The sequence below is a fragment of the Staurois parvus genome, unplaced genomic scaffold (assembly GCF_062004578.1).
Source record: "Staurois parvus isolate SC_StPar_1 unplaced genomic scaffold, SC_StPar_1.0 ptg000096l, whole genome shotgun sequence".
In the NCBI taxonomy this organism is placed as follows: domain Eukaryota; kingdom Metazoa; phylum Chordata; class Amphibia; order Anura; family Ranidae; genus Staurois; species Staurois parvus.
In genome coordinates, this window is record NW_028317892.1 from 9,904,108 (window position 1) to 9,931,065 (window position 26,958).

General features: G+C 43.5%; 1 protein-coding gene across 1 annotated transcript in view; it reads right to left on the reverse strand.

Annotated features, from left to right (window-relative positions):
• Nucleotides 1-26,182, reverse strand: part of TRIM14 (tripartite motif containing 14) — a 95,682-nt gene extending 69,500 nt beyond the window's left edge. The window contains exon 1 of the mRNA XM_089670890.1: nucleotides 25,479-26,182. Coding sequence (XP_089527016.1) covers nucleotides 25,479-26,048 — 570 coding nt within the window. The 5' untranslated portion in view covers nucleotides 26,049-26,182. The remainder of the gene's footprint in view (nucleotides 1-25,478) is intronic.
• Between the last annotated feature and the right edge of the window lie 776 nt (nucleotides 26,183-26,958).

Sequence of the window (26,958 nt, forward strand, 5' to 3'; positions counted from 1 at the left end):
AGTAACAATTCTGTCTGTCCCTGAGTAACAATTCTGTGTCTGTCCCTGAGTAACAATTCTGTGTCCCTCAGTAACAATTCTGTGTCCCTCAGTAAAAATTTTGTGTCCCTCAGTAACAATTCTGTGTCTGTGCGAGTAACAATTCTGTGGCCCTAAGTAAAAGTTCTGTGGCCCTCAGTAACAATTCTGTGTCTGTGCGAGTAACAATTCTGTGTCTGTGCGAGTAACAATTCTGTGGCCCTAAGTAACAGTTCTGTGGCCCTCAGTAACAGTTCTGTGGCCCTCAGTAACAATTCTGTCTGTCCCTGAGTAACAATTCTGTGTCTGTCCCTGAGTAACAATTCTGTGTCCCTCAGTAAAAATTTTGTGTCCCTCAGTAACAATTCTGTGTCTGTGCGAGTAACAATTCTGTGGCCCTAAATAACAGTTCTGTGGCCCTCAGTAACAATTCTGTGTCTGTGCGAGTAACAATTCTGTGTCTGTGCGAGTAACAATTCTGTGGCCCTAAGTAACAGTTCTGTGGCCCTCAGTAACAATTCTGTGTCTGTGCGAGTAACAATTCTGTGTCTGTGCGAGTAACAATTCTGTGGCCCTAAGTAACAGTTCTGTGGCCCTCAGTAACAGTTCTGTGTCCCTGAGTAACAATTCTGTGTCTGTGCGAGTAACAATTCTGTGGCCCTAAGTAACAGTTCTGTGGCCCTCAGTAACAGTTCTGTGTCCCTGAGTAACAATTCTGTGTCTGTGCGAGTAACAATTCTGTGGCCCTAAGTAACAGTTCTGTGGCCCTCAGTAACAATTCTGTGTCCCTGATTAACGTTTCTGTGGCCCCAAGTAACGGTTCTGTGGCCCTCAGTAACAATTCTGTGTCCCTGATTAACGTTTATGTGGCCCTAAGTAACGGTTCTGTGGCCCTCAGTAACAATTCTGTGTCCCTGAGTAACAATTCTGTGTCTGTGCGAGTAACAATTCTGTGGCCCTAAGTAACAGTTCTGTGGCCCTCAGTAACAATTCTGTGTCTGTGCGAGTAACAATTCTGTGTCTGTGCGAGTAACAATTCTGTGGCCCTAAGTAACAGTTCTGTGGCCCTCAGTAACAATTCTGTGTCCCTGTGTAACAATTCTGTGTCTGTGCGAGTAACAATTCTGTGGCCCTAAGTAACAGTTCTGTGTCCCTGTGTAACAATTCTGTGTCTGTGCGAGTAACAATTCTGTGGCCCTAAGTAACAATTCTGTGTCCCTGAGTAACAATTCTGTGTCTGTGCGAGTAACAATTCTGTGGCCCTAAGTAACAGTTCTGTGGCCCTCAGTAACAATTCTGTGTCCCTGAGTAACAATTCTGTGTCTGTGCGAGTAACAATTCTGTGGCCCTAAGTAACAGTTCTGTGTCCCTGTGTAACAATTCTGTGTCTGTGCGAGTAACAATTCTGTGGCCCTAAGTAACAGTTCTGTGGCCCTCTGTAACAATTCTGTGTCTGTGCGAGTAACAATTCTGTGTCTGTGCGAGTAACAATTCTGTGGCCCTAAGTAACAGTTCTGTGGCCCTCAGTAACAATTCTGTGGCCCTCAGTAACAATTCTGTGTCCCTGAGTAACAATTCTGTGTCTGTGCGAGTAACAATTCTGTGGCCCTAAGTAACAGTTCTGTGGCCCTCAGTAACAATTCTGTGTCTGTGCGAGTAACAATTCTGTGTCTGTGCGAGTAACAATTCTGTGGCCCTAAGTAACAGTTCTGTGGCCCTCAGTAACAATTCTGTGTCCCTGAGTAACAATTCTGTGTCTGTGCGAGTAACAATTCTGTGGCCCTAAGTAACAGTTCTGTGTCCCTGTGTAACAATTCTGTGTCTGTGCGAGTAACAATTCTGTGGCCCTAAGTAACAGTTCTGTGGCCCTCAGTAACAATTCTGTGTCCCTGAGTAACAATTCTGTGTCTGTGCGAGTAACAATTCTGTGGCCCTAAGTAACAGTTCTGTGGCCCTCAGTAACAATTCTGTGTCCCTGAGTAACAATTCTGTGTCTGTGCGAGTAACAATTCTGTGGCCCTAAGTAACAGTTCTGTGTCCCTGTGTAACAATTCTGTGTCTGTGCGAGTAACAATTCTGTGGCCCTAAGTAACAGTTCTGTGGCCCTCTGTAACAATTCTGTGTCTGTGCGAGTAACAATTCTGTGTCTGTGCGAGTAACAATTCTGTGGCCCTAAGTAACAGTTCTGTGGCCCTCAGTAACAATTCTGTGTCTGTGCGAGTAACAATTCTGTGGCCCTAAGTAACAGTTCTGTGGCCCTGAGTAACAATTCTGTGTCTGTGCGAGTAACAATTCTGTGTCTGTGCGAGTAACAATTCTGTGGCCCTAAGTAACAGTTCTGTGGCCCTCAGTAACAATTCTGTGTCTGTCCCTGAGTAACAATTCTGTGGCCCTAACTAAAGTTTCTGTGGCCCTAAGTAACAATTCTCTGGCACTCAGTAACAATTCTGTCTGTCCCTGAGTAACAATTCTGTGGCCCTAATAACGTTTCTGTGGCCCTAAGTAACAATTCTCTGGCACTCAGTAACAATTCTGTCTGTCCTTGAGTAACAATTCTGTGGCCCTAATAACGTTTCTGTGGCCCTAAGTAACAATTCTCTGGCACTCAGTAACAATTCTGTCTGTCCCTGAGTATGAATTCTGTGGCCCTAACTAGCGTTTCTTTGTCCCTAAGTAACGATTCTGTGGCCCTAATTAACAATTCTGTGTCCCTGAGTAATAGTTCTCTGTCCCTAAGTATCGTTTCTCTGTCCCCAAGTATCGTTTCTGTGGCCCTAACTCTGTCCCTGTCCCTAATACAGAGCGGTCTGCCTCTGTTCAATGACTGCAGGCAAATGAAGAATTCCAAAATGGCCGCTATTTATAGCTCGACCATTACACAGTGCTAGCTGGCTGGCTGCTGATTGGCTGATGCGATCACATGTCGTTGAGGAATGCATTATGGGTCAGCGCGCCTTGTCTGCGCGCCTTCCCAGACATCCCCGCTCCGTCGCCGCACATGTCAGCCGCCATTTTCGGAAAAATTTCGATTCGCGCTTTCGAATTAGGCTATTTTTCGGATTCGGCGCGAATCGAAATTTTTCCGATATTCGACTCGAATTCCACTTCAGCTACTTCGATTCGCTCATCTCTACTTATGATGTGAGCCAGCCTCACCGCCTTCTCCACCGCTGAGTGATGAACTTCTTCAGGAGTGAAGCCTGGATAGTCGTGCACCACGTTCGGCCATAATTTCTTCCAGCTAGATTTTATGGTCTCACTCTTCATGTCCTTTAATGCTTGCTGAATATTAGACAAACATGAGGCAATGTCGTAACTGCGCCAGTATGCTTTCAAGGTGAATTCATCATTGGCATCGTCAACTGCCGAGATGAGGCTCTCCATCGTGGAGCGAGTGTAGAGTGCCTTAAAGGCACGAATGACACCTTGATCCATCGGCTGAATTAGAGATGTAGTGTTCGGGGGCAGAAACTCTATCTGCACACCGTCATATTGCAGGTCCGTTGCATGGCCTCCTGCACAGTCCATCAGGAGAAGGACCTTAAAGGGGAGGCCCTTTTCAGCCAGATACAGCTTCACCTGGGGAATGAAGCAATGGAGGAACCATTCAAGGGTCAGAGCTTTCGTTATCCAGGCCTTGGAGTTATGCATCCAGAACACGGGCAACAGGGCCATATTTTTGTTTTTTAATGCCCGTGGTTTTTTGGCTTTATAAATAAGGCCTGGCTTAAGCATAAAACCTGCAGCATTGCCAGTCATGATGACAGTCACACGGTCTTTGTGAGCCTTGAAGCCTGGCCTCTTCACTTCGTCCTTGAAGAGGAATGTACGTGAAGGCATCCTCTTCCAAAAAAGGCCTGTTTCATCCATGTTAAAAACTTGTTCAGGAAGGTAGCCTCCCTCACTAATGAGGTTAGGAAACTTTTCCTCCACGTAACGACAAGCAGCATCGTTGTCAGCAGAGGAAGCCTCACCATACAGAAGCACATTTCTGAGGCCGTATCTTTTTTGAAATTTTTCAAACCAGCCTTTGCTGGCTGAAAAGCCTCGTCCGCGAGGAGGCGAATCACTCCTGGCAGCGCTAGTACTGGCTTGAGGTTCGTCAGCACCTTCTTCAGCCTCTTCATTGTCGTCATCGGGCAAGATTTGGTCGTAGAGAGCTTTGGCCTTTGTCCTGATCATATTAGTGTCCACACTCACTGTCTTTTTCCTGCAATCAGCAATCCACAATGCCAGTGCACCTTCCATTTTCACAATTCTGTTATTACGCGGAGTTATCACACGTTTTGCTTCTTTGTTGAAGGTTATTGAAGCAGTTTTGCGGATGTTTGCTTCCGCTTTCTTGATGTACCGCACTGTAGATTCATTCACCCCGTAATGGCGTGCCACAGATGCATAACTTCTGCCCTCTTTGATCATATCTAAAAGTTTAACTTTTTCGCTGATGGTCATCATCTTCTTCCTCTTGGGCGCCCCGGAGGAAGCTTTCGCAGGGGCACAGCGCTTAGGCGGCATTATAAGGGCTCCTTCATGCAGGGATCCTTCTCTCTCGCGCATCAACACAATGTGGCTGCTGACCCACGAAGCACTGAAGCCGCAAAACATGAAGCACGAAGTGGCGAGGGAACACTGTATATAAGTTTAAGAACCCTTCGAGTGAATAGGCCTCAGCCACAACTCCTTGGGCTCTTATCTGGATTATATATTAATAAGCCCCATATAACTCTACAAGTATAATAGTATATCACAATATTTGTGTATGTATATATATATATATATATATATATATATATATACACTGTATATATCCAAGAAGCCATACACCTTGTATCCAAACATAGTATGCATATACTTCCATATAATTCCAATGGTAACATCTGCCCGCACAATGGGGGGATGAATGTATACGTTGGCCTCAATGTCCTCCTATATCCACCTAAAATACAAACAGTGTCCACATAAGTTAACCTCTTCAAGCCAGTGCCTCCCGGCCCTTTAAGGGGTTTCTGATGTCGGGAGGTGGGGCGGGGTTTAGGGTCATGTGACCACTGTGATTGGCTGTCATGGCAGCCACATGATCGGAAAGGTCCCGATCGCAAGTAGAGATCAGGACCTTTCCGTGGGACAGGGCGCGCGCTCTCAGCACATATTTGTTTACAAATGGTACGCATATATGCGGCCACCCAGTGTCAAGGACCAGCCGCCCAAGGCCCAGCCAACGAGAGGTCGCATATTTGCATACTGTCAGTGTGAAGAGGTTAACTAAGTATACACACAAACAAAGTCCAAACAGATCATAAGTTTCTGCCTCCAAATAGTCCTTCAAAAAACATAGCGTACAGGTCTCGTATATCTACCTTTCAAGACTTTAGCAGACGCATCCAACACCCTATCAATGTCCCTCCGAAATGACATACCCCTGCCACGTCCGTCAACGACGTCAGCGTAAAGACGGTGTACACTCTAGAACTGCGTATTCACAAGATACATCAATACACTCAATACATCAATGCCTCCCCCAAACAGGAGGTGGCAATGGAAGGTGCATATGTCTGCCCAAAAGACCAATCAAGCAGTAGACCACCATTATACAAAAAGCATGAGCCAATCAGTCAATTAACAATAAGTATATCTATTTTATACAAAGTTAAAGCATTAATAATTTGCCAATTCTCATACATATGGTTGTGGACATAACTGGGCAAATATATGTACATAATCATACAGGTTGTAAAGAAAAGGGGGTGCTGTTGCGCTTAGGATTTATATAAAAAAACTAAATAATACCTATACAGCAGCAGTCCTAATTGTGAACTCGTATACACAAAATCTTAAATATTTCATATATACCGCGCTTAGGTCATACAATCAACTAAATAACAGTGTACCAATTGAAGTGATAACAATGGACAAAAACAAATAAAATATTGGTATTTAGCCCCAACATGTGAATTTAAGTGCAATGGTGCTGTATCCTTAACGGTGAACCTCCGTACTGAGGTAACAAGTGCTTCACTGTGCTCACACTGGTGCCCCACGTGGAAGTAAACTCACCGTTATCCCATGACCAGCTTCAGGAGATGATCTATTGGTCGAAACGCATCGAGGGCTTATGACGCAACTTCCACCGACGTCACTGTCGCCGTTTGGAACGCACGCTGGAACGCGGTGGCCATTTTAACTTCCATTTATATACAAGAAGGCTGAATACACCTAATGCCAGGAAAGGCACTTTTTTTGTGAGTGCCATTTTTATTGTTTGACCCCATTATTAAAGCTCTTACGGTTTTACACTATGGAATGTCTGGTTTTGTTTTATTTTATGCTGAGAATATGAATTACTGCATGTGGAGGAGGGGAGCTTTCTATTATTGATGCAGCCCTAGTGGAGGGTTACAGGTTACCACCAGCAACCACGGTTAATAGTGTGAAGGAATACCGGCCAACAATGCCATATTGCATACTGGGATAGTCCCAAAAGCGCATTTGACTAACCTAGAGATAGGTGGTCATGGGATGACGGTGAGTTTCCATTCATGTGGGGCACCAGTGTGAGCACAGTGAAGCACTTGTTACTTTTTTTAGTTGATTGTATGACCTAAACGCGGTCTATATGAAATATTTAATCATACAGGTTAACATCCGTTGTATTTACATACCAGATTCAAAGTACTGACCTTGTACTATAAAGCATAAGGCATCTGAATTAACACTAAATGTACAGCATCGTAAAACACAGAACATATCATGCCACAAATTCAAGTCATTATAAGAAAAGTTTGAAATTGATCGTTTCATTCAATTCAAGTGGTGTTGTTGATTCAAGATGGTATCTCCAGCGTGTTTCATGCTGTAAGATAATTTTATCAAAATTGCCCCCTCTAGGATTCTCAATGATTCATTCCAAGGCTGAAAATTTGAGGACTTTTTGTATCCCCTCTATGGTGCAACCCCAAATGTCTTCCAATCGGGGTAGACAGCAGGTTATTTTTTCCATAGAATACATGGCCTTTGATCCTTCACCAGAATTGGCATTATGTTTTGCCTACATAGAATGCACCACATTCACAAAACATGATATAGGCAATCCCAATAGTTTGACAATCTACAAATTGATTGATGGCATAGGATGTACCATCTGGCAAAAATAAGGATTGATTTTCGCATATCCAACTACAAAAACTTCCATGTACCATTTGGAGATCTATCATCTCGTCTCTCATACGCCCTGAAATGGCTCTGAATTACCCTATCTTTAACTCAGAGTAGTCTTTCTGGGGAATCCTTCAAGTACTTCTTGAGGATATCATTATTTGTCAACAAGTACCAGTGTTGTTGGATAATTCATCTAATTTGTACATGTTGTTATGTGTATGAAGTAATCAATCTAACCGTATTAGATTGTGATTTTTTTCTGCAGTTTCAATAATAGATTCTGACGTAATAGGCCCTATTATAGGCTTTCCTAAGCATTGTATGCGAATATCCTCTAGCGAGGAGGCTATCTCGTAACCCGCCCTTATTTCAGGTTTGGTCTCCACTCAGAGACTGGATAAATCTATCAACTTGCAAGACAGTCAGACAGGGAGAATGCATCACAGACAAACCAGGATGCTGGAATGAGAACAGCAGCTGTCATGGAGCCGGAGTGTTCTGACGTTACCCTGAGCATTTCCTCCCTATCACATCTGAGCAGCCCATGTGACTACAGAGTCACACATATGGGCGTATACACAGTGGTAAATGATGGCCCACTCCTCCCCTCCTCCTCCATGCTTACTAACTAGCTAAACACAATTGGAGTGGGATTTTACATCTTGATTGATGGAGGCTTCACCTTCCTGTTGGTTTAGGACACAGACTGGAGGAAGGTGACACAGCCTGTGAGTGGCAGAAATCTGCCCACACCATGTTATTGCCAAAAATAAATACAGATTTGATTTCAAATATATATTTGTATGATGTTTTGACACATTTCATTGATATTAATTATTTCTTTTTACTCTGTATCCCGAAGGCTGTTTTTTTATTTTTTATTTTTTTTTGAACATGTGACCAGTAGCAGAGGACTAGAAGCCCCTGTTTACCTGCAGACAGGCTAGGAAAGAGCTGGGCCATGTGACAGCTGCATATTTATTGGGAAAAAGGTACTTTTTTCAATGTTTTTTTTTTAAATATAAAAATAGTCACAGAGGCATCATCCCCATACAGAAATAGAAGGGATAATGTAAATTAAACAGTGTGTTTAGTATCACTTTAAGCAATTGGTTAACAGATAAAGGTTTGAAAGTAATCAAAGACTTAGGAAAAAAACTTAAAACAAATACCTGGATTAGATGTTATTTTTACACTCATTCATGTCAAAAGTCATGTTATTCATAATAAAATTGCAAGTACAAAGCACACAACAAAAAAAACCAAAAACCAACCCTAACATGTTTGCATCATAATAGCGATAACCAAATATAAGAAGCACAACTGTGAATTAACTGTTTACTTGTTAGCTGAATATTATGAAAAAAACATTTACCCTGGGTTGACACCTAAGCTCTTTCACCCGGTGCGTTTTTTGGAAAGGGTCAAAGACTTTTTTGAACGCAAAAAGTTGCATTTTATACACTTCAATGGAAACGCTGCAGAAAAGCATAATAAACAATAGTGCAGCGCTAATAGTGTTAGCAGCTGATAGGTAGGGATTGGGGGTCCATTACAGCGCAGGAGGAATTCTTCATTAAACAGCTGCAGAAAAGCATGTAGTGTGTTTTTTCTGTGTTTAAAATCTGCCTAGCAACAAGAAAAAAAAAACACAAAATGCATCAAAAACTTAGGTGCAAAAAAACGCAAAATGCAACACAAAACGTAATGCAGAAATGGGTCAAATGCAAACTGCATAGGTGTGAACCTAGCCTTAGGTAAGCAAACAGTGTGCAAAGAAAATCTTGGAGTAAACACATGTAACCAATGATTGCTATTAAAAGAACAGAAATTTAATGAAGAATTCCCAAGAGAATACCACGTCTGACAAAGAAATTCACAGTGAAGCAGCTGGGAACTGATATTACTGGTTCCTCCAGCTGGTGATCGTTGTCATTGGAGAGCAATCACGCAATAAAGGAATCACTCTTCTGCCCACATGAGATATACACACTAGGCATGTGATGTACTAAACTGGGGTGAGGTGAAGGGATGTGAACAGAAGCATCCAATATGTGCAGAGGAAATGAATAAAAATTGATCCTGTCTTGCAGGGGTGTAACTAGAACCTCTTTACATTGGCAGGAGCTGGCTTCTTAAATAGGCTTTGATGCCCAAGGCAAGCAGAGGTCTTAATTATGCGCCACTGTGATCGGCTGCACGGTGCTGATGTGACTGGGATCCACAGGTGGGATTGGTTGCAGTAATTTCACCTCCCTCCTCCACTCCGATCTCCCCCCCCACGACCATTTGACTCCCCCCACTTCCCGCTGCTCTGATCTCCCTGTGGCCCCCTTCCTCCCAACAGCACCACCAGCTTCTTCTCTTCTCCCTCCTGCCGACTTTCAGCTGCTGTGGACAGAGGAGGATCCATGTCAGGATGAGGAGCGAGTAACTAGTAAACATGTTTACTGACCCCTTAAATTCCTGAATGAACAGAGTAAGTAATTGGTAGCAATCACTCCTTTGTTCATTCATAAGTAAGCTATGACTACTGTGCTTCAGTTTGTGAATGAACAGGCAACTGAGGTTGCAGAGGGATTCAGGGATGCAAGGGATTGAGAAATCTGTGTCAATAGTGAGACATCACGGGTTTGTTTAGACCCCAGATATTTTCCCAAAGGTCCCTCTCCCCCCAACAGAGCTATTAAATTTTTTTTAAAAATAGTCAAAAATAATAAAACATGATCAAGGGCTCGACATTTGGATTGCTTTTTAGAGAGCATCTGAAAGGCAGTGAGATGGCGTTGTATTGCCTGCTATAACCCCTTCAACCCCTCAGAGTGGTACCATTCATTTTAAGGGGTCACGTATGGCCCCCCAAAAGTGATAGGGGTATAATTCCTGCTGCGGTTGTGAAGCAAAGCATCAAGGCCATGGTATGTGAACACTCCCTGCAGCTAAAAGGGGTAGTGGGTTTTTTTTTTATGTGTGAACAAGCCTTAGAGTCTGTGTGAATGAGTGATTTGTTTATGTGGCTGGAGCCACCTGTACATTTATGGGGATGAATTGGTTGTAACACAGCCGCAGGTCCTAATTTGGCATGTTTGCAGGTGAGGGTGAGTGGCCCTGAATGCACATTGTCTGTGTTCAGGGCCATACACCTTCACTGACATGCCTGTCAAATTAAGACCTGTAGCTGTGCCTGAACAGCTGCTGTGTCCCCATAGGATAACATAGGCGTCAGCCACATAAACAAACCACTGATTGCCACTGTACAGCCCACAGTGCCCACGTGACTCGTGAGTCAACACGTGAGTTCCAAAAACTAATTCACACACAGAGCTTTATTACAACTCAAAGCAGTTTTGGATTTACGAGGAATTGTATAAGCTATGTTGTGTTTGTGTCCTCTAATAATGCTTTGAATATATTTTTTGCCAAAATATCGACATTTTCGGGGGGGGGGGGACCCTGTTAGGTGGACTGTATGGAGCCCCATGATTTCTAACAAAAGCCCTGATGGCTATTGTTACACCACTGCTATCTGATATAGGATTGGATATTTGAAGTGGACAAGTATTACTTTATTGCATTTTACCTAATTTTGCAATTTACCAAATCAAGTTCTGTGTGTTTACTAGACAGGTACCATATTGCATGTCTACATCTTGTCACCTGCACAATGGTAGCAGTATAAATGCTTGTGTTACTGAACATCATTGGCACAAAGTAGGTCTAGTGTCCCCAAAGCCTGTGTACCATCTCTTGTTTAAGTATTATTATTATACAATATTTATATAGCGCCAAAGGGTATGCTCAGCGCTGTACAGTAGCAAGGGGGACAGAACATGAGACAAGACAGTAACAATACACTACACGAGGGGTTAGAGGGCCCTGCTCTTTCGAGCTTACAATCTAGGAGGGAGGGGAAGGTGGTACAGGAGGAAATGGCTGTGGTGGATGGAGTGGTGGGAGGAGTGGAGGAGGTTAGTTGTTAGGTGAGGTTGGGTGTTAGGTGAGGTTGGGGTAGGCTTCCCTGAAGAGGAGGGTTTTCAGGGTGCGCCTGAAGGTGAGGAGGGTAGGTGACAGTCTGATGGATTGGGGTAGGGAGTTCCAGAGGATGAGGGAAGTCCTGGAGAAGTCCTGCAATCGGGTGTGGGAGGAGGAGACCAGGGAGCTAGAGAGTAGGAGGTCCTGTGAGGAGCGGAGGGCACAGGTAGGGTAGTATTTGGGTATCAGGTCAGTTATGTAGTTTGGGGCGGCATTGTGAATGGCTTTGTAGGTCAGAGTTAGCAGTTTCAATTTGATGCGTTGGGCAATCGGGAGCCAATGAAGGGATTGGCAGAGGGGGGAGGCAGATGTGGAGCGGTTGGTGAGGTGGATGAGTCTAGCCGCTGAGTTTAGGATCGACTGAAGTAGGTAGACTTCATGTGCACTCAGAAAATAGATGAGCTTTTTATATATTTTTCTTGTCCTTTGAAAATTGTCCTAACTCTTCTAGGACCTATCCTAACTAATAATGTATCTAGTATTAAACCAACATCATTGTGCAAAGTAGTAGAGCAAGGGTCCCCAAACCTTCTAAACAAAAGGGCCAATTTACAGTTGTTCAGACTTTAGGGGGGACCAGACTGTGGCCAGTGGGAGAGGAAATTCGTCCTGGCATTAGTGGGAGTAAATGGTGTTCCATTTTTAGTATTAGGGGGAGGAACATTGCCCCATCTTTGGCATCAGTTCAGTGAATAGTGCACCATTAATGGTGTCAGTGGAAGAATAGTGCCCAATTATTGGTGGCAGTGGGAGAAATAATGCCCCATTATGGGTGTCAGTGGGAGGAATAGTGCCCCATTATTGGTGTCAGTGGGAGGAATAGTGCCCCATTATTGTTGCCAGTGGAAGGAATAGTGCCCCATCATTGGGGTCAGTGAAGGAATAGTGCCCCATCATTGGAGTCACTGAAAGAATAGTGCCCCATCATTGGTGCCAGTGCAGGACTTATTGCTCTGCTTTTGGTGTCAGTTGGAGGAATATTGACTCATATCAGTGGTGATTGAAGGGCCAGATAAAAGTAAGCAAAGTGCTGCATCTGGCCCCAGGCCGCAGTTTGGAGACCACTGTAGTAGAACATGAATGGCTGAAAGCAATGCCCCTTTCACTTTCAGTCTGAGTACTGCTGTGTAGGGGATTATGGGACAGTGATAATAATGAAAAATGTAGGTAATTTTACTTGCAGTATCTAAAACAAATGAAATATAATTTCATGAATACATATCTGGAATAAACTGTGTTTTTACATCTGGAGTAAAGTTATAGAGCCGGTTCACACCACTTGTGGTTTGGGACCGTGTGTGAGAGCCTTTTGCCTCTTGATTGCACTCTGTGTTCCATTCATGATTTTGGCACAAGACCTTCATGTTTTCATCATAGACTCTCAGTGAGTATGCAGCACAATAGTCAAGTGGTGGAGGAGAAGGTGGAGTTAAGTGTTAAGGAACAGTTTAAGGGTTAGGTGTTGGGGTGGGGGATTTATTATTGGCTCACTTAAGGGTTAGTTTAGGTGTCACACTCCTGATACTGAGAAGAAAGGTATTGCAATTCCAAGGACCCACAATGATTCCTTTTAAAATCAAAGACACTGTGTATACTCTGCCCCTTGCCTGTAGTACATGCCTTATGAGGCAAAGGAGTATGGCAGAACCAGGGGCGGACTGACAACTCATGGGGCCCCCGGGCAATAGGGGATCATGGGGCCCCTGTGTCCTTGCTCAAACTCAAAAAAGCCTATGGAAAAGGTACCAGGGGCATCTCATGGGGCCCCCTACTGACCCCGGGCTCTCGGGCAGTGCCCGAGTTTCCAAATGGTCAGTCCGCCCCTGGGCAAAACACAAATCTCTTTTTATCCTTCATGTTTCTTCGTAAAGCCTTGCATTTGGTTTACCATTGCAACTTAGGTCCTGGAAGCGCTTTTTTTGTGCTCCAATTACAGCGGCAGCACCAATATAAGGCAGCAGTATGGGAATACCTGCAGATTCCCAAACATTACAGAGTACTCACCAAAGGGACCTTTGCAACAGATGAATTTCACTGCGTCTACTATCAGTGGAATCATGGGTAGCATATCCATTTTGATAAAGTGGTGAGGTTCAGTCCCACTAGCGAAGACATACACTACTATGCAGTTAAGCAGGTCCTGATTACAGAGGAGTGGAGGGGTACCCAGATTCAAATTATTATCTGTGATAGTGTGTCAAATTTGATGTCAGATGTCATAGAAGTTACAGTAAAGTGTAGAAAGTTCATTTTATGTGTGGACGTTTCTATATTCTCAAATATTAAAGCCTCAGGCCAGGGGATGTTGTGAGCAGGCCTATGGCCAAGAGTATGACACAATATGGCGGAAGGTAATCCAACTACAGGTGGGTACCTGTCCTATCCAAGAACAAGCAGGGATGGGACTTATACACTTTGGTGCCAACATCCACCCAATTGTAGTTCCCGTTACATCTCGTTTTTTCACAGGAAGTGTCAGTTCTCATGCTAGAGACAGGGGTCATGCATTAAAGTGGTAGTAAACTGCACTTAAAAAAAAAGAACAAGTTTCCCCCTGCAAGGTAATATCATAATGTGCTAGTATGCATCGCATACTAGGCTTCCATGTTTACCTGTCTTCCTTCTGGGTTTGTGAGCTCTGGTTGTCTGACTAGCCAAGCCGCGATGACTTCACTCCCACGCATTCGCGCAGGAGTCCCGAGTCACAGCACAGTGCCGTACCTTCAGAGCACATGCGCCGCCTGTCAGAAGGAGCAAATATCTCCTAAACATTGCACATTTAGGAGATATTCATTTTACCTTAAGCTTTATTATAAGCTTACCTGTAGGTAAAAATAAAAATCTGGAGTTTACTACCACTTTAACCTGTGCAGTGCAATGTGGCTTGTCACATGTTCAACCACAAACAGAATCTTCAGACACCAGAATGTGAAGATTTAGGGCCAGAGGTGCAGGAAAGGCATTCCCTGCGCATTTCCCACAACGCAGGTGAACGTGCTGCCCTTGCAAGATGTATGCATGTGCCAATGAATTGTTAATGCACCTGTGTTTGCAGCCACCAAATCACATGATACCACAATACCATGAGGTTTTCTGCAATGCATTCTCAAAAAGTAGTGCTTCCACTACATTTTCCATGTTCTAGTGTGTTTTGCAGCCCATTCTAATTATTGGGCTATCAAAACCAGACTACAGGGAACATGCGTGTTCCAGAGTGAACTGTTCCTTGCTCTGCTACAGAATGTGCGTACAGTACAACAAATGACACCATGAAAATCTATAAACAATGTAAATCTTATGCAGGTGAAAAACACCACAAGGTGCACCTAAGAAAGTTTATAATGCCTTTAGTTTCCCACCAGCAGACAGGTTTCCCATACCAACATAACTGCACTATCAACATTCCACATGAACTTCATATCTCCACTCTGTAGAATAAACATTTACACATCACTTACAACAAACAGACAGCTCTTCAACCAACCAGCCAAGCCTTACCATTTGCTCTGCAAGTTTGAGCACTGTTTTCAAAGATGGTATTGTTTTCAGCTCTTGGTTTTCAGGCATTCTGGAACTATCCATTTACCACCATAAACTGCATTGAACCCCTAATAACTTAGTAAGCTTTTCACTGCATTCCTTTCATTGTTCATTGACACAAGGCATGGAGGAGCTCAGCTATGAGGAAACATTAGAGGAACTGAATTTATTCTCTCTTGAGAAGATGAGATTAAGGGGGGATATGATCAACATGTATAAATACATCAGTGGTTCATATAGTGAACTCGGTGTAGAGTTATTCACCCTGAGGTCATCACAGAGGACAAGGGGGCACTCTTTACATCTGGAGGAAAAGAAATTTAATCTCCAAACACGGAAAGGTTTCTTCACAGTGAGAGCTGTGAAAATGTGGAATAGACTCCCTCAAGAGTTGGTTCTGGCCAGCTCAGTGGATTGCTTTAAAAAAGGCCTGGATTCTTTCTTAGATACACAAAATATAACTGGATACTAACATTTATAGGTAAAATTGATCCAGGGAATATCTGATTGCCTCTCGGGGGATCAGGAAGGAATTGTTTCCCCTGCAGGAGCAAATTGGATCATGCTTTGCTGGGTTTTTTGCCTTCCTCTGGATCAACTGTGGGTATAGGGTTATAACTTTTTTTTTTAAATGGTTGAACTGGATGGACTTTTGTCTTTTTGCAGCCAGACTAACTATGTAACTATGTAACTGTCACTGTTCTGTGCATTTAGCTGCATTTCGAACATGAGTAGAATACATAGTCAATCATTAACACTATGTACAGAGACCTGCATTATTCTGCACTAGAAAAACACAGATATCTGCAAGAGCACACAGACAACAATTGTTTTGGTTTTTTAATTCTTTAATTTTGTTTTTCAGTGAAAAAAAAGGTTTACAAAGCAAACAAAATGGTATTAAATATTGTCATCAAAAGGCATGTAGACTATGGATGTACAAAGCTAACAGAGATTGCTTAAGCACTTGCCTACTAGACTCTCTAACCCCCTTCCTGCCAAAGCCAATCTTCAGCTTCCAGCGATGTCACAATTTGAATGACAATTGCTCGGTCATGCAACACTGTACCCAAACAAAATTTTTTTATCATTTTTTTAAGACAGATAAGCTTTCTTTTGGTGGTATTTAATCACCACTGGGGTTTTTATTTTTTGCTAAACAAACTAAAAAAGACTAAAAATTTTGCAAAAAACTGTTTTGTCTTAGTTTCTGTTTTACAATTTTGTAAATAACTAATTTTTCTCCTTCACTGCGCTAATGAGGCTGCAGTGATGGGCACTGATAGGCTGCAGTGATGAGGAGGCATTGATAGGCGGCACTGATGGCCATTGACAGTCATCACTGGTGGGCATTGACAGGCATCAGTGATGGGCACTGAAAAGCAACACTCATATTTGGCACTGATAGGCAGCACTGATTGGAACTGTTAGGTGGCACTGATGGGCACTAATAAGTGGCATTTATGGGTATGCAACAGGACAATGACCCAAAGCATACAAGTAATTCAACAAAACAATGGCTGCAACAGCACAAAATACGCCTTCTGGAGTGGCCCAGTCAGAGTCCTGACCTCAACCCGATTGAAATGCTGTGGCATGACCTTAAGAGAGCGATTCACACCAGACATCCCAAGTATATTGCTACACTGAAACAGTTTTGTGAAGAGGAGTGGTCCAAAATTACTCCAGATCATTGTGCAGGTCTGATCTGCAACTACAGGAAACGTTTGGTTGAGGTTATTGCTGCCAAAGGAGGGTCAACCAGTTATTAAGTCCAAAGGTTCACATACTTTTTCCTCCCTGCACTGTGAATGTTTACATATTATGTGCAATTAAACCATGGCAACATCTTTGTTTGTGTAGTATTATGTTCAGCAGACTGTGTTCTTCTATTCTTGTGACTTAGATGACGTTCAGAGCACATTTTATGCCCAATTCATGCAAAACTCCACGTAATCCCAAGGGGTTCACATACTTTTTCTTGCAACTGTATGTAGAAAATGCTGCACAAATTTATGGTGCTATATAAGTACCTGAAATAAATAAATATTCTGCAACCCATCTGCATCATGGCAATGGTAATGTTCTCTAAATTCTATATCAGTTATAATACCAGTGCTGCCTCCATTACAATCAATCTTTGCCGACTCTCAGACCTGGAAGCGCCAGTGTTCACTATTGAGCGTGTGGGATTCTGGCTGCAGGTGAACTGGATCCCACTGGGTACTGTTGCTCCTGCAACGACACACTAGTGAACATTACCTGGGGCAGATGTTAAAACCCTCCCGGCAGATGGGGGAGCCACAGCAGGCAGAGGGGAGATACCGGCTGTAACACTTACCTGGCCCTTGTTCCAGAAGGTGCTAACACCACAGCCAATCCATAGCCAGCCTCTATCTTGAAGTGCAGGTGCTGCCCTGCATTTGAGTACACTGGTTGCTGGACCTCTGTGTCTTCAAAGACTTTCTCACTTTCTGAAAAGATAAAAGAACAGTACCTGATCCCCAATAGCATGTAGATTCCATTTATTTCAACTAAAAACATAGCACACTTACATATACAATGCTTGACATCTACATAGGAATAGCCCCTTGGACACCATCAGATAGTAATCTGCAGCAGAAGATGGTAACTCTCATGTGAATTGTCTGACATTGAGTTCAGCGTCCTGCAATGTTATGCACTGCATCATGGTAATCCCTAGGTGATACTGGAACATGTGGGTGGTGAGTGGGGGGCGGTAACGCGTTTCAGAGGAACACTTTTCCTTAGTCATAACCACGAGGCAGTGCATAGCACTGCAGGATGCTGAATGTGTCAGACATGTCACATGACGGCATGAGAGTTACCATCTTCTGCTGCAGATTAGTGGCTGATGGTGTCCAAGGGGCTATTCCTATGCTGATGTCGTACATGTCAGTGTATTATTGTATTTATTAAATAAATGCAATCTACATGCTAATGGTGATCCCACGCTACTGTTCTTTTATCTTTTGAGCTCTGCTGATCTACCCGGATCTACTGTTCAAAGTTGCAGGATGCTGTGTTGTATGGCCCTTTCAGCCCCTCACTGAACGTTGAAGGCTGGGACTTGTAGTGCACTGTCTGGTTTGTAAAAAAAAACTGTATACAGTTCTGAGGATTCCGGTGACTTGCTGTCGCCTCCTATATTCCTTTTCCCAGTTTGTGTGTTTATTTCGCCTCCTGCAGCATTTCAGCACCAGTCTGCCCAATGAACTCCAAGTGAGCATCCATGTGCTCTACGAGACTTCGACACTTCTGCCATTTGTGATCCCAGCATCCAGTGCTACAAGAAACTTTCACTACTGCTCCTGTGATCCCAGCACCCCAGTCCTGCAAGAGACTTTCACTACTGCTCCTGTGATCCCTGCACCCCAGTCCTGCAAGAGACTTTCACTACTGTTCCTGTGATCCCTGCACCCCAGTCCTGCAAGAGACTTTCACTACTGCTCCTGTGATCCCAGCACCCCAGTCCTGCAAGAGACTTTCACTACTGCTCCTGTGATCCCAGCACCCCAGTCCTGCAAGAGACTTTCACTACTGCTCCTGTGATCCCTGCACCCCAGTCCTGCAAGAGACTTTCACTACTGCTCCTGTGATCCCTGCACCCCAGTCCTGCAAGAGACTTTCACTACTGCTCCTGTGATCCCTGCACCCCAGTCCTTCAAGAGACTTTCACTACTGCTCCTGTGATCCCTGCACCCCAGTCCTGCAAGAGACTTTCACTACTGCTCCTGTGTTCCCAGCACCCCAGTCCTTCAAGAGACTTTCACTACTGCTCCTGTGTTCCCAGCACCCCAGTCCTGCAAGAGACTTTCACTACTGCTCCTGTGATCCCTGCACCCCAGTCCTGCAAGAGACTTTCACTACTGCTCCTGTGATCCCTGCACCCCAGTCCTGCAAGAGACTTTCACTACTGCTCCTGTGATCCCTGCACCCCAGTCCTGCAAGAGACTTTCACTACTGCTGCTGTGCTTCCTGCACCCCAGTCCTGCAAGCGATTTTCACTACTTCTTCTGTGATCCCTGCACCCCATTCTTTCAAAAGACTTTTCCTACTGCTCCTTTGATCCCTGCACCCCAGTCCTGCAAGAAACTTTCACTACTACTCCTGTGATCCCTGCACCACAGTCCTTCAAGAGACTTTCACTACTGCTCCTGTGGCTCCCAGGCACCACACAACAGGCAGATTGTACTCTGTACGCTGCACTCCCTATTGTATGACTATGTTCAAAAGCCCTAAGGGCATTTTTCAACCAATCTGTACTTCTAAGATTGATGCACAAATGACATAAACATACAATAGCTTTATGTAAGATTCCTGCAACTGTACGGATTTGCCTTATTTCAAAGAGAATGATCACATTTTTATCATCTAACCTTTTGCCAAGTAAAGTCCATGGTTTCTTTCACATACCAGCTACACATCATAAATCAATCTTATCCTATTATCACTTGGACTTTGCAAGTTAATGTTTAATAAAACTTTATTGCGGACAAACATAAAATATACATTTGAAATACATTGAGGAGAACTGTTTTGTAATTTTGTCCAGCCAGTGCTTGGATTAACTCAGCCTTGCTAGAATAAAGAGACACACTGGCTACCTTGTTTTTCTCTTCAGCATTAATTGTAATATAGAACTTCTCCCTGCCCTCAGTTTGTGATTGGACAAGGAAGGAGCAGCAGTATCTTGATGAGCTCATCTCTCTCTTCTCTCCATCTCACAGCATGTTTCCTGTGAGCACATATACAGTACATAGAGTAGAGTTGAATTAGATCCTAGTGCTGTCTCTCACAGTCTTGAGCTCACCACTAAACGATATAGGGTCTGAGATTAGAAATCCCATTTCAGTCTTTGCAGATGACACCAAGCTTTGCAGTGGAATAAAGTCCTTACCGGATGTCTCCAATTTACAAGCCGACCTCAATGCACTGTTTAATTGGGCAACTATGTGGCAAATGAGATTTAATGTTGATAAATGTAAGGTTCTGCACTTGGGGGCTAAGAATATGCATGCATCATACATACTAGGGGGGTACAACTGGGGGAATCAATGGTGGAGAAGGATCTGGGGGTTCTGGTAGATCACAAGCTTAATAATGGCATGCAATGCCAAGCTGCGGATTCTAAAGCGAGCAAAATCCTCTCTTGTATAAAAGAGGTATAGACTCCAGAGAGAGATATCATATTCCTCCTGTACAAGTCATTAGTAATACCTCATCTGGAATATGCAGTTCAGTTTTGGGCACCAATTCACAAAAATAACATTGGGTAACTGGAGAAAGTAGAGAGAAGGGCAACCAAACTGATAAGAGGCATGGAGGAGCTCAGCTATGAGGAAAGATTAGAGGACTCCCCCAAGAGTTGGTTCTGGCCAGCTCAGTGGATTGCTTCAAAAAAGGCCTGGATTCTTTCCTAGATACACAGAATATAACTGGATACTAACATTTATAGGTAATGTTGATCCAGGGAATATCCGATTGCCTCTCGGGGAATCAGGAAGGAATTTTGTTTCCCAGCAGGAGCAAATTGGATCATGCTTTGCTGGGTTTTTTTTTTTGCCTTCCTCTGGATTTTTTTTTTCTGTGGTTGAACTGGAGTGACGTTTGTCCTTTTTCAGCCAGACTATCTAACTATGGAACCCCAAACAGTATGTTGCAATATGACTGTACAATGTTCTTTAGATCTACCAAAACTATATAGTACAAGAGCCTTCCTGACTGTGTGCAAAATTAATGGATAGTTTGGGTAGGTCCCCATAGTATAGTCATGGTAAACCTAATGGTGAGTGTACAAAAAATTGTAGGGTTAGTGTAACATACACTCACGAGTAGTGATGGACCGAAACCCCCCAGTGCGGTTCGCATTCGAACATTCAAACCTAATGAAAGTTCGACCAGAAACTCTGAAACGGGACAATTCACTAAGCGACATCTTACTGCAACCGAAAATATGGTAAGATACCACACAGCATTTTTCCAAAAAACAAACTACTAAAATACCGCATGAGTTATTTTATTAAAGTGGAGCTCCACCCAAAAGGGGAAGTTCTGCTTTAAGGACTGCTCTCCCGCTCCACATTAAGGTTAAGGATTGGCACCTTTGGTTGGTGGGGGGGAGGGAGTGGGTACCTCCCTCCCTCCCTGTAGTCTTTGTGACAGGTCCCAGAAGACCACAGGACCATTCATGAAGCGCAGCGCTACTCTTGCATACACAGTGGGTACCCAGCTGTGAAGCCACAAGCAGTCACAGCCAGGTGCCCACACTGAAGATGCCGGCCTCCTGGAATATAGAACAGCTGGTGAAATGGGCTGCCGGGGACACACTGTGAGACCAAGGGACAGGTAAGTGGCTGTTTTTTAAAAGTCAGCAGCTACAGTTTTTGTAGCTGCTGACATTTATTTTTTGACAGGGTGAGCGGAACTCCGCTTTAAGTCATGCGGTATTTTAGTAGTGAAAACATGCTTTAATGTTTCAGCTCCAGCTGAATGTAAAAAGAATTGCTGGCAATAAAAAATTTAGCAAAAAAAACCCAGCGTGGGGTCCCCCCCATCCATACCGAGCCCTTCAGATCTGGTATGGATTTTGACGGGAACCCCCACGCCCAAATTAAAAAAAAATTTAAAAAGTGCCCCCCCCAAATCCATACCAGACCCTTATGCGAGCATGCAGCTTGGCAGGTCAGGAAAGGCAGGGACGAGCGAACAAATCGAACATCAAGCCCAACACACTTACAAGCCCCTTTACCTGAACTGTTGATACAAGGTAGGATGGATTCCTGCTTTCATATTGTTAATGCCAAATTTTGACCCTGCCATCTGAATGTCACAGTAACCAGTTTGCCCATTCTCCTCTGTCCTCTGACATCATCAAGGCATTTTCATCCTTGCAACTGCAGCTCACTGGGTTTTATTTTTATTTTTCGGACCATCCTCTGTAAACCCTAGAGATAGTTGTATTTGAAAATCCCAGTAGATCAGCAGTTTTTGAAATACTCAGACCAGTCACCAACAACCATGTCATGTTCAAAGTCACTTAAATCCCTTTTCTTCCACATTCTGATGCTTAGTTTGAACTTCAGCAAGTCATCTTCACCACGTCTAGATGCCTAACTGCATGGAGTTACTGTCATGTGATTGGCTGATAAGCAAATTGTGTTACCGAGCATATGAACAGGTGTACCTAATATAGTGGAGGTAAGTGTATACTGTGAACTGTGCCATTGTAAAAGGGCTACTAACTAGGGTTGTCGATTGGCATTGTTACCCAGCTTCAAAGGAATAGGTTCTTTTAGAAGAAGACATTTTTGGAATTAAATATGATCTGATCTTATGGATTCCCAAAATATACAGAGCACAAATTGACCAACACTTTAAACTAATTATAGGCATTTTACTAATTTGGATCAACCTTGAGATAAATATAGAGTAGCTACAGTTTAATTCTCAGCTCTCTGACCCCAATATCTAAAGCCCCTGACTTCTCTCCAGGTTTGATCATGTCCTTCCCACAAGATGAATATAACCATATAATGCCTAAAGTAAAGCACTTTATGATAAAAAAGAAGTTCTGAAACAGAACAGACTTGAACCACCTTGGCCTCACAACCTACCTTTCCAATCATTACTATGGGACAGAGAGTTCCATGGCCACAGCTGATTGGGCTGGTGACCTGCAATCATGTGACCATTTGCCCCGGGTTCAGACCTTAGCTCATGCGTACAAACTACTGCTGAGGTGGTACAGGTTCTTGGAATCTTCAGCCTATGTTGGAGCAGATGTGGCAGCTTAGACTCCATCCTACACAATTGGTAGGAATGCCCCTGGATTGCTTCTTTGCCCATTGCAATCCCAAAGCACCGACAAGGCAATTTGCATTTGTCCTATTAGCTCAGTTCACACCAACTGGGGTGTGCTAAAAAAAAATCAGTACACGGAGCATATTTTACCTCGTGCAGACTGTTATGGCACATTACAGTGCACTACAACACTCTGCAGTGCATGGACATGTATGACATTTAATTTGGTGACATTTCAACAAAGTTTAAAAAAAAGAAGTGCAATGCAATGGAACAACACATTGCACTACCCCTTCAGAGTACACAACACAGTATAACGTGCTGCTGGTGTGAATGAGCCCTTGAAGAACATGTATTTATATATGTTCAAGAAAGTATTTGTATAAAATTGTATGAGGGACATTCAAGTCAAACCAGGACTTTTTATTTTATATAAATAAAAGAAGAAATTTCAAGGAGTGGAAACAGCACTTATTTTTTTACATACTTCCCTGCTACATTTATACACTTATCCCAGCATTTAACTAATGTCTGGAAAGCTTCGGCATAGAAAGATTTGTCAGTACGCCTGAACCATCCTAGGACAGTCTGCTCCACGGGGGGTAGAAAATCCACATATATAATGCCACATTTGTCCCAGAAAACACTTGCCATCACTTTACCTGCAGAAGCAATTGTTCAAAATTTTTTTGGTGGTGGTGAGTCTGCATGACTCCACTGCTTTGATGATCATTTTGATTCTTGAAAATCCTGGCCTTCCCTGTCAAAATGCTCCTTCAATGCAGTACAGACTTCAACTCTTCTGTGCCGGTCAAAAATGGAAAGCTGTCTTGGTACCCAGCGTGCACTAACATTTCAAAAATGCAAATGTTCGTGAATGATTATGTTCACCATTCCCACAGAAATTTTTGTCTCTTGTACAATTTCATGGCAGGTTATGCATCGATTTTCCAGGATTAGGCATTCCAGGTGCTGAATGTTCATAGGAATGACTGCTGTCGGCTGGGAACCACTACAGCTGGGACCATCACTGATGGACTGATGCCATTCCAAGGTCTTTCTGCGGTTGAGCATCTCATCACAGAACTATGCTTAAAGTCTTCTGTAGATAACTGCAGGTTTTACACCTTCGTTCACAAGAAGCTTTATACTACACGCTGTTCTATGTATGCACTAACACTGTTGTCTGCCATCTTGAATAGCAGTCTCTGGACTGGCTGCAACATGTGCACCACTTATCAGCAATAGGACACACTTGCCCTTGTGTGTAGTACCACCATGCTAGCATCCCCTTTTATACCTGTAAAATTGAAAGTTACAGTTTGACCTGAACGCCCCTCGTAACTCTTAGTTTTATAGTGCTCTGTGGTGGATCAAGACAAGCTGATGCAATAGCAGTGCTCCTGGAGATGTTACAATATTGTCATTTAAGCACCTATGGTTTTGGAAGCTGATGGTGGAATATTTGTGTCACTAAGAGAAAAGCATTCCCTGTAGATTAAAGAGCATGTTACCCCAGAATTTCATGTTCCTGATATGTTACATAATTAGTCTGGCTGAAAAAAAAAAGACAAAAGTCCATCCAGTTCAACCATTAAAAAAAAAAAAGTTATAATCCTATACCCACAGTTGATCCAGAGGAAGGCAAAAAACCCAGCAAAGCATGATCCAATTTGCTCCTGCAGGGAAAAAAAATTCCTTCCTGAAAAAATTGCTGTACCATGTACTTTTTTAAAAAAAAAAAGGGCACTGTTCTCTTTTATTGCTTCCTTTGTTTGAAATACCTGGTGCTCCTGCCAGTGCCCCTGCTTTCCTATTTCAAAGTGACCATGCCAGGACATGGAGACACACATATCCCAGGATGGTCAGTTTTCTTCCTTGCATTCTACTTGGGAGCACAGCTTGTCTGTAATCAAATGAGCAGACTTGTGCTGACAACCCCCCCCCCCCCCCCGCACAGCTCTTTAATGGGAATATTATTTCTCTGCCTCCTGCTGACACCCCCCCACCCCCCTTGCAGTCTCCACCCCCTACCTAAGTCACGTCTACAAAAGATAAAAGGTATTTATAATGAGCATATATACACTATATTGCCAAATGTATTGGGACACCTCTCCAAATCATTGGATTCAGGTGTTCCAATCACCTCCATGGCCACAGGTGTATAAAATCAAGCACCTAGGCAAACATTTGTGAAAGAATGGGCCACTTTCAGGAGCTCAGTAAATTCAAGCGTGGTATCCTGATAGGTTCCCACCTTTGCAATAAGTCCATCTGTGAAATTTCCTAGCTACTAAATATCCCACGGTCAACTGTTAGTGGTATTATAACAAAATGGAAGCAACTGGGAACAACAGCAACTCAGCCACGAAGTGGTAGGCCATGTAAAATGATAGAGTGGGGTCAGCGCATGTTGAAGCGCACAGTGCGCAGAAGTCGCTGTCTGCAGAGTCAATAGCTAAAGACCTCCAAACTTCGTGTGGCCTTCAGATTAGCACAACAAAAGTGCTTAGAGAGCTTCATTGAATGGGTTTCCATGGCCGAGAAGCTGCACCCAAGCCTTACATCACCAAGTGATGGTGTATATTGCCAAAAGTATTGGGACGCCTGCTTTTACATGCACATGAGCTTTAATGGCAACCCAGTCTTAGTCTGTAGGGTTCAATATTGAGTTGGCCCACCCTTTGCAGCTATAACAGCTTCATCTCTTCTGGGAAGGCTGTCCACAAGGTTTAGGAGTGTGTCTGTGTATATGTATGTATATATATATATATATATATATATATATATATATATATATATATATACATACACACACAAATGTTTTACATTGTATTTCTATTTTAACTGAATGGGTTGCTTTACAGTAATTGTTCAAGTATACATTAAGCAGGGAGAGATTACCTTACCTTCTTCTGCATGGCTTCCTGCGGTATGAGGGTCACTGGGTGGCCTTTATGAGTGCCAAGCAGGGGGCACAGGGTACAGATGCACACTCTGCAAATGCCACAGTACATCTCCACTAGCCTATCCCTGTGCTCTGGGCACCGCCGAGTACCGCTCCTCATATTCCTGGCCTCCTCTCCTGCCGCATCACAAACATGGTGCCCGGCTAGTGACACCCCACCATTCTCCTCTTCCAGCATGTGTGGTTGGAAGTGCTCAGGGCAATAGGACTCTCCGCAGGTCAGGCAGCTCCACCGGGCAATACAAGGCTGATGGACTGGGCACAGGTTGCATTGCAATGGGTGCTGCCTCACACTTTCTTGGCTCTCCCTGGGCAAGGTACAGGTTGGGCAAGGCTTTTCACAATCAGGAAGCTGCTGCCAGAAGCCCTCAAGGCAGCCAAGGCAGAAGCGATGCCCACAGGATACTAAACACACAGGTACAGGACAGCCAGCACCACACAGACCACAAAGCTCAAGGAGGGTAGGATGACTTAAGGCAGAGGCTGCTGATGGTGGCACCCCCTTGTCCATAGCACCTCTTGCAAGTTGGCAGCACTGCTCTGAATTTTCTTCTTCTGAATCACTCCCAGGTATCCACTCACACCCTATGGAGAAGCCATAAAATGTGCAGGTGTATTGTGCTGATTGTAGGCGAGGAGCTGTCTCCTGTACACACTGCACTGCCCTAGTGAACCTAGCACCAGGAAATGAAACCAAATCAGCTTCACGTGTAACTCTTTGTGAGCTGAAAGCTTCCTTCTAAAGAGAAGTCATATGATGAAGTAGAATGACCAAGATTTGCATCTACTGTATACAGAGGTCAGAAAATATATTCCAAAGTATATAAAAAGGCCAGAACTTTCTTTTGTTTTCGAAACAGTAGAAAAGGATTAAAACGCGTACATTTTTCCCCTGCTTGTGTGCTATTAGACTGCATTCACACCTGAGCAAAGTGCATTTCAAGTAAATTGCCAGTGTTTTTGTCTTGCATATACAGGCATTTGTAAAACATTTTTCATGTGTTTGTAAGCTTCATGTGGAAGGGGAATTGATAGGCAGAGAAAAGCTTGAAAACATGCATAAACAATTATAACGCATGTATTCCGGCAGAGCCACTGAATTCTATGAGGCTAAATACATGCAAATCTGCTCAAAAAAGAAGCTCCTATGCTTCTTCCCACAACAGGCAACACACTGCAAGCGATAAAGCGCACTAATATGAACAGGTGCAATTTACATAAATGGATTTTTACTTGGAGAACATTGTTGCGCATAGACGTAAGTGCAGCAAAATGCTCAGGTGTGAATGGGGCCTTCATATCCATTCCCAGAGACATTCACTACCTCCCCGAGGCTACGATCACATGAGCATAGCGTGCATATTCAGGCAATTTTAAAGGCTTTTTTTCCCCAGTGTTTTTAGGAGTGACATGTCTTATAG